The sequence below is a fragment of the Gavialis gangeticus genome, unplaced genomic scaffold (assembly GCF_001723915.1).
Source record: "Gavialis gangeticus isolate Ggan-Ray unplaced genomic scaffold, GavGan_comp1, whole genome shotgun sequence".
In the NCBI taxonomy this organism is placed as follows: Eukaryota; Metazoa; Chordata; order Crocodylia; family Gavialidae; genus Gavialis; species Gavialis gangeticus.
This window is the reverse complement of record NW_017728995.1, coordinates 31,800,184-31,813,232: the sequence shown is the minus strand read 5'-3', so window position 1 is coordinate 31,813,232 and position 13,049 is coordinate 31,800,184. Positions and strand designations below refer to the sequence as shown.

Sequence of the window (13,049 nt, the reverse complement as noted above, 5' to 3'; positions counted from 1 at the left end):
CAGCGCTGAGCCTCCCGGGCCGGCCGGTCCCACCGTGCCCATTGTGATGCTCCGTCTCCGGGGAGCGTCGCCACGGGAACGGGATGCGGGTTCCAGGGGGGGCCGGAGGCTGCATGGCCGGTCCGGGGAGAGCCCCGGCTGTGCCCCGAGATGAGCCGTGGGGGCGAGGGGCTGCGCTGGGTGCTGCCCAGCCTGTGCGCCTCCTTCCACGTCAGCTCCCTCGTGTGTCTCAGTGCCCTCTTCTTCTCCTTCCCGTGAGTGGTGGGCCCTCCCTCGGGGGGGGCAGTCCTTGCCTTGGGCATCACACAGCAGCAAGCGCCCAATTAAGCCCGGGGGAGATGGGCCCTGGGGCACTTTTGCCCCCCACACAGCTTCCCTCTGCCCCAAGCTGCCCGCGTACGGCTGCCCGTGGGCACCTGCGGGCCTAATGAACCCCTGCCAGGTGGGGTGTTGCCATTACACAGATGGAGCAACTGAGGCAAGGGACCAGCGGGAGGGTCATGGCAGGGGCAGAGCCGATCAAAGCTGTTCTCAGGAGTTTGGGCAGTTGTTCCCCTTCCTCCTATTGTCACTCCAGCCACTTGGGACCAGCCAAATTTGGTGCCACTGGCCACTGGAAGCCACGCTGGCTGCGGGGGCTGGTTTTGATGGGGACCCTGGGATAGGGCTGAGCCCGGGGCCCTCCTTTCCCCTCCTCAAGACCCTGGGACGTCCAGCCATGCGATGACCCCGCTGCCTTCCTTGCAGGTGCGGCTGGCTGGCTGTCCACGTCTCCTTGGCCTTCCCCGTTGTGGCTGGCATCCTCTTCCTCCCCACCCTGGCCAACCTGTTGCTGGCCAGCTTCATGGACCCCGGGATCCTGCCCCGAGGTAGCGAGAGGGCTGTGATGCCGCTGGGGTCAACAGGGAGCCCAACAGGGGAGGTCTGGAGGGCACATGATGGGTCAAAAGGGATGAGGGTCCTCCTGCCTGAGCTCGCTGGAGACCTCCCCATTTCCCTGGCTGCCAGGCCGAGGGGTCACCACCTTGCTGCCTGGACTGGGGCAGGTCTGGAGGGACCCCCGCCACGGCCTCTCAGGTGGGGAGGGTGGGGGCAGTTTCACCCTGTGCTGCGTCTCCCTGAGCCAGGGGCCAAGGGCCGGACCAGGCTGGTGATCCAGGTGCTCCATGACAAGGACAGACGCTTCGGTCCACGCTGGTGCCACAAGTGCCACTGCTACTGCCCGCCACAGAGCTTCCACTGCCCCTCCTGCAACGTCTGCGTGGAGGTGAGGCTGACCAGCTGCTCCAGGCACAAGCCAGGGAACATGGCCGCACACATGGCCTCGCACACCCCTGCACACGCAGCTACAAACCCACGCAGCCACATATGTGTCCTTGCACACGCAGCTGCGTACCTACACATGTACCCTGCATGTCCCTGCATATAGCTACATGCCTGTCCCTGCACACCCCTGCGCACACAGCTGCACCCCCACGTGCCCTGCATGCCCTTGCATACAGCTACAAACCCATGCAGCCACAGCCATCTCAGCACACACAGCTGCACCCCTACACATGCACCCTGCAAGCCCCTGCAAATGCCTGTCCACTACATGTGTACTCTGCTTACCCCTGCACATGCCTGTCCCTTCACGCCCCTGCACATGCAGCTGTACCCCCACATGCCCTGCACGCCCCTGCACATGCAGTTACACGTCTGTCCCTGCACACCCCTGCACATGCAGCTGCACCCCCTGCATGCCTCCGCACATGCAGCTACAAACCCATACATGTGCCCTGCATGCCCAGAGACACCCCAGCTCGCACATCCCTGTGCCCACGCACTGGTCACACAGTTCCAAACACACATCCCCATCCCTGCACACCCCCTGCTCTGCACATGCAGGCGTGTGCCTGCCCACAACTCCCGGCCCCAGAGCACGCGTCCCTGGCAGGCTAGTCCGGCCATCCCTGCCAGCCAGCTGGCCCCCCACGAGCCCCCAGCTGCCCTTCTGCCAGCAGCGACCAGCCCCAGGCTCTCCCTGCCCGCAGGGCTTTGACCACCACTGCTACTGGCTGAACAACTGCGTGGGCCGTGGTAACGCCCGCTGCTTCTCCCTCTTCGTGGCCTTTCTGTGTGGCTACAACGCGCTGGTGCTGGCCTCCTGCATCGCCTACCTGGTGCTCAGCTCTGGCCAGGCCCTCAGCACCGAGAAAGCTTGCGCGTATCCTTGGAGAGATGGGGACCCTCAGCCCAGCTCCCCTGCCAGAGGGGTGCCCAGGGGCACTCTGACACGCCAGTCCTTGCACACGTGCTGTGTCACACATGCAGACATGCATGCCTACCTGCTATGTTCATTGCTCCTAGGAAAGCAAAGCTGGAAGAGACCTCACATGATCATCTAGATCAGCCCTCTGCTCAGTAAACACATGTGCACTTGTGTGTGCACATATGTGCTTTCTAATGAACGCACACTGTGTGTTACATGTGTACGCACACACTGCATTACATAATCACACACCTACACTCGTGTGTACAGGTATGCCCTGTGACATGCACAAATAGGGTGTTAAACGTGTGTGAATTGCACGCTTGCACATGTTCTGTAGCATGCACGTGTTACACACTTGTTATGCATGGAGCCATGTTACACACAGGTCCATGCACATTGTTACACGTGGACATGATTGATCACACACACATGCTGTGTCCCACACCATTGCACATGCAGTGCTACATGTGCACACCCAGTGTAATACACACAGTGTAATGCACACACCTAATATAACACACATGCACATGTGGTGTCACATGCCAGCAGTATAACACATGTAGTGTAACACACACATGCAGTGTAACACATGCAATGTAACACACACATAGTGTAACACATGCCCTCACGTGCAGTGTAACGTGTGTGTCCATGCAATGTAACACACACGCCATGTAATGCACATGCAGTGTAACACACACATGCAGTATAATGCATACATCTGCAGTGTAATGCACACACATGCAGTGTAACATGCACCTGCAGTGTAACATGCACCTGCAGTGTAATGCATATGCCTGCAGTGTAACGCGCACGCAGGGAGTGTCACCCCCACAGTGGAGGGCAGGGGTCCCCCCCATGTCCGTGGCTGGCTGTGGACCATGGTGTGTTTTCCCCTCACTCTCCGGCTCCCAGCATCGTGGTGACCGTCCCTGCCGCCTTCTACCTGCTTCCCCTCCTGGCCCTGGCGAGCTCCCGCGCCAGATTGCACGCATGGGCCAAGCGCACCCACAGGCTCAAGGTACTGGGATGGTGGCCCTGCCCGGGGCTCAGATCACTGCGGTTCAGACCCAGAGGCACGGGACCAGCACATCCAGAGGCTGTCCCACCCAAGCCTGCAGCACAGGGCACCGGACAGGGGCTCCCTGCCTCCCCTCATCAAGTCCAGGCATCCCCCCAAGCCTGGAGCCAAGGGGACAAGCGGGGAAGTAGCCCTAGCTACAGTCAGACCTGGCTGGACCCAGCCAGCACCCAGGCTCAAGGTGGACCTGGGAGACCTGGGTGCTTGCTCCACTGCCTCTCAGCCCCCGCCGATGGGCAAGGGCACAGCCCAGCATGCCCTGCCACCCTCGAGCACCCCATGCCTCTGCCCCCACCACTCTTCTGTTCACAGGTCTACAGCCGAGGCAAGAAGACCCCGTTTGGCAGGGGGTGGGCCAGGAGCTGGGCACCCACGTGAGTGCAGGGCACCTGGCCAAGCCACCCCATCGCTCCGGGGTGCCACCTGGGGAATCCTAGAGCCAGCTGCAAGACTGGGGGGCTGGTTGTGATGTGGTGGCCCCACGTTCCAGCCCTTCAACGCAGGTGGCTCTCCTCGCGCCAGGAGCTGTCCAGACGTATAAGCCAGCCCAGGCCTGGCTCCACGAAGCCTCCCCCTGCTGGGAGGGTGAGAGGGGAGGTGTGCGGCCCGGGGCCATATCACACACGGGGGGCTCGTGCCACTTCTGAGGGGCTCTCCCTGGCCGTGACCGAGCTGCAGGCAGTGTTTGAAGGGGGGTTTGTACCTCTCAGCCTGTGGCCTCACCTCTGTGCCCTGTGCTCCCCCTGCCCGAGACAGGACAGGTAACCATTGCTTCCTCTCCCCCAGGCACTCGGCCAGAGCTGCCCAGCCCTGGGCTTCCATGACCCAGCTCCTTCACCTGCATGCGGCAGCCTCCTGTTCCCACCGTCCCGGACACGTGCCAGGCCCGGAGAAGGTGGGCAGAGCCCAGCTGGCCCAGGGAGGGTCCCGGCAGGGCCCTGGGTCTGGGGAGCCAGCCGCCAAAGAGGTGAGGGCTGCAGCTGCTCCTGGCCTGAGCTCTCGTGCAGCCCCATGTCTCTCCCCCCAAATCTGGGGTGCCTGCTTCTACTGCTGCCCGGCCTGCCTGCTCCCTGTGCTTGATGCCTCCATCATCTCCCCTGCAGGCTGGCGTGGAGGTACCCAGCTGGAGGCCATGGCAAGAGGCTAGGGCAAAGGTGGCCGTCACAGGTAAGCAGAGCCCTCCCACGTTCCTGGGGCTTCACACTCACGCAAGACATCCAGGGGTGACATTCTGGCTGCACCAAAATGACAGTGCTTTTGCTGGCTTGAGGAGGGCCAGGCCTGGCCACGGGTCCCTGCCCAAAAGAGCCTCTAGGAGACACTGGTAAATACCGAGCTTTAGAAAGCAGTGTGGACACCCAATTTACAGATGGGAAAACTGAGGCACAGAGAGGGAGTGGAACCCAGGGCTTCACATCCTGCCCTCTGCAGCCTTTTGGGGCTTTTCAGACTGTCACGGCAAACTAGACCAGTGTCTCCACCAGCGCTGTCACCATCGCCACATGCATGTGTTCCCGTGCGAGCCGTCATCCCAGGCAGGGGAGGATGCCTGTCTGCTCCCATTTGGCAGCTTTGGCAGTCAATTCAACCGGCTGATTTTGGGCGCAGCAGCTCCCAGCACCTGTCTGCTCTGCTTGGCCTCTCCCCTACACTCTCGCTGCCTGCAGAAGGGGCTGGGGCCGGCTGCACTTTACAGCAAGCACCATCTGGCCCTGAACCCTTTTACAAATGTGAAGACGTGCATCATGCTTTCATTTCTCCTGCTGGCTCCGAGGCGCAGCTGGGAAGGTCTGGAAGCCCTTGTGCCCATCTGTCTAAGCGTCCCACATCATAGGGCTAGGAGCAGACACTGGCACCCATGGGTTGCTCTCTCCAAAAGGCCACGTGGAGAGCTGTCTCTGCCCCAAAAAAACACCGATGCTAAGGAGGGGGCCTTTCCAGCATCTCCTAGGCATGGATGCTAGCCAGGCTGAGCTCCTTGGACCCTGAGCTGGGTCACAGCCTCCTGCGTGGCCCCAGCAGACTCAGCTCCAATGGGGCCGTGCTCCTCGGAGGGAAAAGGGTACAACCAGGAGTGAAACACAGGAGGGCAGGCCGCCATCCTCAAACGAGACAGGGTTCACCAGTGACTGGAGCATGGCAGGCAGGTGCCAACATCAGTGCAGAGCCAAGGCAGCAAGAGGATCGCACAGCCTCTGTGGCCAAGCCTGGGGTCCATGCTGCACCCCCGTTCCCACACTGGGTCTCTCTGATACTGGGAACTGCGGGGCTCTGCTATAGCTGGAACTGGCTCGTGAGCATTTCCCCGGTGTAAATTTGCTGTTGTGCTCCTTTGCCAACAGCTGCCTCCAGACACCAGCCCCTCACCCTCCCCTGGCTCCAGGCTGCATTTGTCTCATTGCATCCTGGCAGTTAGCTGTTTTCGAATTGTCCCGGCAGCCAGGGTGGGGAGGAAATGTTCAGACAGGAGGGTGCTGTTTGAATGCATTTGAAGATGGCAGAAGACCAAAAAAGCTCATTTATCCGCTTGATATGGGTTTGACTCAGCTCAAATGTCCTCTTTGGAGACAGCCTTAATTGACAGGCTTGTCTAGGGCTTTGCTATTACCAAGGGCATCCGTATGCACTCACTGCGGCTTTCCGTGAAACAGCCCTAACCGCGGCCATCACTTATCCACCATTGATTGGGGTTGTGGGGGGACGTTGTTTGGGATCCAGGGTGGGGCCATTGCATCCAAGAAGGGAGGTTATCAGGACGTAGAGCATCACCAGGCTGCCTGTGTTTTGGCTTTCAGCCGATGGGCCTTCGCTGAAGCTGAGGTGTAGCACCAACAGGGCTAGAGACGGGAGGAAATGGGACAGAGAAAGCTCTGGTCTGCAGAAATGCTGAGCATGGACAGCCCCAGCAAAAGCTAGCAGAAATGGCGGATACTTCTCGTGCTGGGAGCAGGGGTTTCCATTATGCACTTGGCTCCACGGAGGGAGTGACATGGGTGGATCAAGGCTATTGGAAAAGGGGGTGCAGACAGCGAGGTGCGTCATCCCATATCAAGCAACACGTATTTGTCTCCAGTTAAGAAGAAACTAAAAGCTTTACTAACACACTAGGGGCCCAGGGCTGCATTATTCTGTTTTAAAACGGAATAAAAAAGGAGAAAACTGGAAAAAAAAAAGAACCAAAAAAAGAACTATAACTTCACTGAAATCAGTTAAAACCAGTCTGCAGGGCTGTGAAATAGGAGCTTCGTGACCAGGAGCAGCGAACAGGCAGCAGCAGGGAAGATCAAAGGCTTGACTGACTGGTGCAACATCAAGCCCATTAAAAAGGAGACGGTCGTTAGCACCTGTGCAATGAAGGGTTTAGCAGGGGCCAGGCAGATGACAACAATTCAGGTGATGCTCTCACTGCTGCCTGAACAGACGTGCCACTGCCATTGCCAGACAGTTGTCTTCAAACTCGGGTCGCTCATTCTCCCGTCCCTCTCTCCGCCAGGCCTGGACTTGTTTGCCCCTCTGATGACGGCGGACGGAGATGGACGTGGCCACTGGAAATCCCAAATAGCCTTCAACAGCCGAGAGGGCTCCCCCACCGCCTCCCTCCTGTCCCGGTCTGATATCTAGGGGGAGCTCCCGAGGTGGCTTCTGCTTGTTCTGGATGCAGAAAAAAATAAAAATCCTTCTAGTTTTGGTCTCCAATGTCTCTGGCAGAGTCCTCAGCAATAGTCCTGACAGCGGTGGCCCGTAGGCGGCAGCACCTTGCAGAGTCCCAGGAAAACGAGCAATGTAGACCCTAAGCTGTAGCTTGGAAGCTTGCCTGGAAGTGCCTTGTCCCAGGCAGCTCCAGGGCTAACAGAGGCAGAGGGGTGCTGGTACCCCTCATTCCCAACCCACGGCCCCAGCCCCCCTTGCCTGCCACCCCCCTTGGCTTTGCTGGTGCCTCCTCTCTTTTTCGGAGCTTTTAAATACCGTCAACAGGCATTCAATGTACCTAAATTTGTCTTCAGAACAGGCCAACCTGAAAACTTTCCATGTCTCTTTCCCTGTTACAATGAAGCCTTGCAACTTTCCTGATGTTTGTTTGAGGGATTTGAGGGGGCTGAAACTCAGGGCTGGGCTCACCTACAATGCAAAGCAATGCCAAGAGCCCCATGTAGGGGGGGGCAGTCAATGGCCTGGAGGAAAGTTTGCACTCACTGAGATGAACAGGGCATTTCTCGCAGAGAATGTGCCCAAGCATGGGTGTGCCAAGCAGGGCAGGACGCAGGGGAGAGGAAGGGTCCACCCTCATCCAAGCTGCTCTGGCCCCGGGGAAGCAGCTACAGCCCTGCCCAGCCCAGCCCAGCCTGCTCCAGGTGAGCAGGAAACTGCCAGAGCACAGAGCCCAGGGCATGGGAGAGGCATCCTCTGCTTGCCATGCCCAGCCCTGCTCCCTTCTCAGTGCTGCCATCTGCTCTGCGCCCCAGGTCTGATCTCCTGGATGCATAAAGGAGGCAACACCTTCTGCCCCGGGTATGGGAGACAGCTTGGCTGCAGGGACCCACCAGCATGGAGCTGGGCAGGGTAAGAGGGGACTTGCAGCGTTCCTGCCAGCTGCGAGACCTGTGGAGCTGCAGGAGACCTTTGCTAGCACGACAGTGCCCAGAGCTGCCCAGGTGCAGCACTCCTTGCTCCCGGCCAGGGCTGAGTCACAGCAGGCAGCAGGTCAGCTCCAGCCTGGAGGTGATATAATAAAAGTTGTCACGAGCCAGAGCAAGCTACGTGCCTTCCTTAGCAAGGGACCAGCTAGTGGAGAAAGGCAGAGACCCAGACAGGACTTCACCAGGCCTGGGTGGGCCAGGGACGTGCCCTCATGCCCCTATTAACAACCTGCTGCAGCAGGACGTTGGCTGCCATGGTACCTCTGCTTTCCCTGTGGCAGGTTCGGGTGTGATGCCTTGTGTGAGGGTTGATGGTCGTTTTACAAAGAGGTTAAATGGTGGATTTGTCCGGGCTGGTTTGCACAGGGCTGATCATGCCTCAGGCAGGGGGTTGGAGTAGATGTGACCTCTGGTTGTGATCCATCCAGCCCTGCCTCTTTCTTGGAGAGTCCCATCAATCCTCCCAGGCCACGCTGCCTTCTAGCCACCCCGCACCCAGGCCAGGGAGTGCCAGGAGAGACGGACCGGTCTGACTGGGGCTCCACGTCCCGTGCGGATGTGGCTGAGCCGAGGCAAGGTCAAGGAGCCTGTCCCAAAACCCCAGTCCTCCAAAGGGGGTTGCCTGAGATGCAACCCCCAGACTGTCTCTGGAGACGCAGGCATTTCCAGGAAGACTTCCTGAGGGTCTGCCCAGCATTTCAGAGGCTAAGCCCTGAAGCAGGTGTCTTAGCACTCACCTCACCCTTCCCCTGCTCCAGCCAGTGTGCTGCCTCCCTTCCTCCTGCCGCTTAGCCTTGCCCCCCTAACCCAGCTTAGCTTCAACTTCCCCAAAGCAGCCTTGGACCAACAGACATAAAAAAAGACCAGCGCCAGGGCTGAGGAAGGGGTCAGCTGCCTGGGGGCACGGCTGCCCTGCAAGTCGCTGGAAGCAGGAATAGTGCAAAGGCTGCACAGGCTGGCGGAGCCCCCGGGGACCTGGGAATGGGCTCCCGAGGTTAAGCCCCAGCCTCCCTGCAGCTGAGACCAACCTTAGCTGGTTCAGGGCTGCTGCCCCACACTGCAGATCCCTCCCCACTCCCTCCGCAGCGCTGCGGGCTCTGGTTCACATGAGGTGACATTCCCCTGGCGTGCCTGGCCAGCACAAGGCTCCAGTCCCTGGGAGGCCTTCCTGAGCCCCGCAGATGCCGGAGATGAGCCTGGAAGGGAAGGCACGGCAGGGATATTGCACTCGGTGCCCTGCGCCTCACCTCTGCAAACACGCAGGCCAGGCCTGGGCTCCCGGTGCTGCTAGTGGGAGCTCTGTGCCGTGGCAAGGAAGGTGGGTGTTAGCTGGATGGGTCTGTAACAGGGACCGGGTGCTGCCGAGCCTGTCCATTCGAAGCCAAAGGGCCCACAAATGTCCAGCATGAGCCGTTCAGCCCAGACGGCATTAAAAACCCAGGCTAAACAACCCCCAGGCCCCCTGGAGCCTGGCTCCAGCCCCATGGTGCCTAGGACCACAGGAGCCGGATGCCCCACTCCCTTGCTATTGTGCAGCACAGGATGGGAGGAGGGGAGCCAGGGAGGTGACTTAAAAGATGTACAGAGAAGTGCCGTAACTGCATGTCCAGCCTGCCTCCGCTCCCCCAGGCCTGCTCCCACACCCTCCGGCCATGCCAGACAAGGGCAGGGTTTGCAGCTGAGCTGGGGGGGGCAGATCAAAGACTCCCACAGGCTGCAGAGAGCTTTGCACTGGGACTGTGCAGGCTGCTGGTGCAATGATTGGGGGGGGTGAGGGAATGACACTAGATGCCACCCGCTAAGGGCCTGGCCCCAGAGGAAACCCTCCAGTCTCTTGGCCTTGCATTTGACCCCTAGGACTCCCCTGACCTCCGTCCTCCCCAGCAGGGAAGCTGCCAGAGGGCTGTAGGAGCTAGTCGAGACAAGCACTAACGAGAGGACGATGCATCCCCTTTCCAGCAGCCCGGCTCCTGAGCCAGGGCCTCTTCTCCAAATCACACACCCGGGGTGTCGTCCACGGCCAGCGTTTGGGCTCGGTCACACTGATGCAAATGTCAGGTCATATCCAGCACTCATTAACAGCTGGGAAAGCTAATAGCCAAGGGACCCTGTGTCCACACTCCAAAATCAAGGAGCTTCCCAATAGGCGTGAAATCAAGGAATTGCTGGACAGGGCTTGTCTCTCTGGGGACAGCCCTGCCTGGCTGGGCCAGCCCCTGGTATCCCCTGGGCCAGATGTCACCTGCAACCACCAAACTTTCCCCGCAGGCCTTGAACTGGCTGGGTCAGGGTGGATTATGGCTCCTCTCAGCCCATCCCAGGCCACTGCTTGCGCTGCTCTCTCCCCATGCCCAGACCAGCTCCCGCTACCCTGCCAGGGGGAATTTGGGAAGAGGTGAAACCTTCCCTGCCCCTGCCATCATAGGGTCAGGATGCCAGTGGAGCTCAGTGAAGACATGGGGGACCATGAGATGGTCTTAGCCTGGGGTGGAGCAGCCTGAAGCACACCCAGCCAGGTGCTGGGGCCCAGCCCTGCCTGCAGCCAGGCGGTGGGGCAGTCCTTGAGACACAGCGGGCAGCAGACATCCCCTCATCACAGCCCCGGAGGCTCCTCTGGTTGTTTTAAGGACACCAACACATCACGCAAGCAGTTTCGACACAAGCACATGCCCCGCCAGGGAGATCTGCCCAGCCAGGAGCCCAGTGCCAGGGACCCTGTTGTCTCCCCCTCCCCGTCCTGAGTGCAGAGCTGGCACGGGGAAGCAATGACTGCATGGAGAACACAGCTCCAAAACTACTGATCTGGGGCATCTCCAGGGCCATGCCGCAGATGGTTATGCCAGCCCCCAGGTTGGCACTGCTGTGAAAGCAAAGTGCAGCCCCCTGTGCCAGGGCTCACCCAGCTTTCTTGGTAATGGCATGCCACAATCTCCGGCCTGCCAGGGGGGCACCGTGCACCCCCTTCCCTCTGGGCCCTGCTGTGCCACTCTACTGATAAGAAGCCCTGACCAGCCACTAGCCAGCGATATGGTGAGATGCCTCCTTGCGAGGTCCGTGTGTTCCCTGCAGATGCTGCTCCAAGGTCGGGTTTTGGAGGGAGTTCATGCAGGGTGTGGATAGCTGCTCCCAGCAGATATGGCCCAGGAGAGGAAGCGATAGCTGACGTAGAGCAGGGGCAAGCTGAACAGTGTTGCTGGCACCCCTGACTCCGACATGCCTCACGCAGTGCTTTCCTGCTGCCACGCTGGGGTGCAAAGAAGGCATGTCCAGTTGCTGTTCATCTGCACCAGGTTTCATGCTTTGCATGGGGCTGGGAAAGAAATGCCAGCCCACAATGGCCTGTCTTGCCAGGCCTGGGTTCACACAGGGCTCTGGTCTCCGATGCCATGTGTGGTTTGTAAATGGAGCTGCCATCTGCAACTTGCTGGTGCTGGCAAGCAGGGCTCCTCCACTGCTGAGCTCCCGTGGCCACCGGCACATCTTTCACCCACAGCACCGGGGTACGGCTCTGACCTGGAAATCTTCAGTGGCCTCAACCAGAGTTGAGTCAAACTGAAACTCTGCCCCCGGGTGCAAAGGCTGGTAGAGAGAGACTAGCAGGCGGGGGATTTTTACTAACCACATGAGGTTTCATGTCAGGGAACTTGCTGGCAGTGGAAGCACCACCCTGTCATCCCCTCACACTTGAGACATGACTGGAAGCAAAGACCTCACCAGCCGGAGCTGGGCTGGGCTCTCCTACCCGCCGCTCTGAGCCCTGCCACCCACATTGCAACCCCGTTGTACAGGTTACGCATGGGCTTTGCTGAGGTCACTGATGCCTTCCTGGAAACACCAGAGCTCTGCAACAAGTTCAAAGCATCTCTGCTTTGAAGGTGGCTGTCTGGAGAGCCCGAGAGCCAAAATGCATGTCTCAGGGCCAGTTGCTGGGACCCCCAACTCCCTTTCCAGCTCAGTACTCCATGCAGCTGTGATGACTGGGGTACCACAGAGCAAGTCCTCCCTGAATCCCACCCTGGAGCAAACAGTTTTTCCAGCAGACAGCATGGTAAGCACTGCAATAAACCCAGCCCACGAGAGCTGAGGGTGGAAGGGCAATACCTCACTGCCCGCACTTCTAGGTGAAGTGAAACAATAGGAGCAGAAAGCGGGAAATACTGAGGCACAGCTATGATAGCACCCAGCCGTGCGCTGCAGGCTCTTTGGAAGTGGGGGACACAGCCCCACAGGTACCCGAGGGTGATGGCCAGCTTGTTCAACCCCTGTGCCTAACGGGATGACAGTGCCAGGCTGGGAAAGACTGAGGACCATGGGCTGCGCGCTACCTCCAGGTCATACGTCAACCGACCTCTCCCCTCCTGTGCCCCTTGGGAGACTGCCCGCTGGGCGGGTGATGCCAGTCCCTGCCACGTGACAGGTGTGTGACATCCGTGTGAACGGATATGGCATCTCCCTTCGTTCCTCCAGGTCAGCACCTCTGGGACACCTTGGTGATCCCCATCAGGCTTTCCTCCCCCTCCATGCTCCATCCAGCACCGCTCTGGCCTGAGCAGAGTGCACTTCCCTGGGAAAACTCGGCAGAGGAGCACTGCTCCGGGCTACACAAACTCAGATCTCTAAGGGCTCCTTGTCTGGCCGTTTTCCCTGCTGCCTCTGCCTATGGCATGACCTGATGCCTCGTGTCCTCATCTTTCATCTTGGGGTAGGACACCTGGCAGGGCTCGAATGCTGGTATGGAAAGGTCCAGGCTGCTCAAGGAGAGCAGATGCTGCTGTATCAAGAGTGCATCTGCTGCCTCTAAAGTCCAGGAAGAGACAAGAGGCAGGAGGATCAAACAGCTCTGGGTGAAAATAAAAGGGGGAGAGAGCCGGGACCAGGCCATGGCAGCAGTTGCAGCCTTAGGGGAGGACAAACTGGGTGACCCACACTTTAGGGGGTCCAAATTTGGGGGGGTGAAGTTTTTGCAAGGAAGTGGCTCTACTTGCATTTTAACACTTGACTATTCATCTAATTCCCCCCCAAAATATTAGAAAGATCCACGATACAACTGTGGTGGGGTAATATTTACCTGAGTACA

General features: G+C 59.3%; 1 protein-coding gene across 1 annotated transcript; it reads left to right on the top strand.

The window, feature by feature from the left end:
* The first annotated feature begins 150 nt into the window (after positions 1 to 150).
* Positions 151 to 6,956, top strand: ZDHHC19 (zinc finger DHHC-type containing 19). The gene is made up of 7 exons (XM_019503056.1): positions 151 to 254; positions 748 to 869; positions 1,128 to 1,267; positions 2,034 to 2,206; positions 3,170 to 3,275; positions 4,439 to 4,502; positions 6,829 to 6,956. The coding sequence occupies exons 1-7, from the start codon at positions 151 to 153 to the stop codon at positions 6,954 to 6,956; spliced, it is 837 nt and encodes a 278-aa protein (XP_019358601.1).
* Positions 6,957 to 13,049: the final 6,093 nt, after the last annotated feature.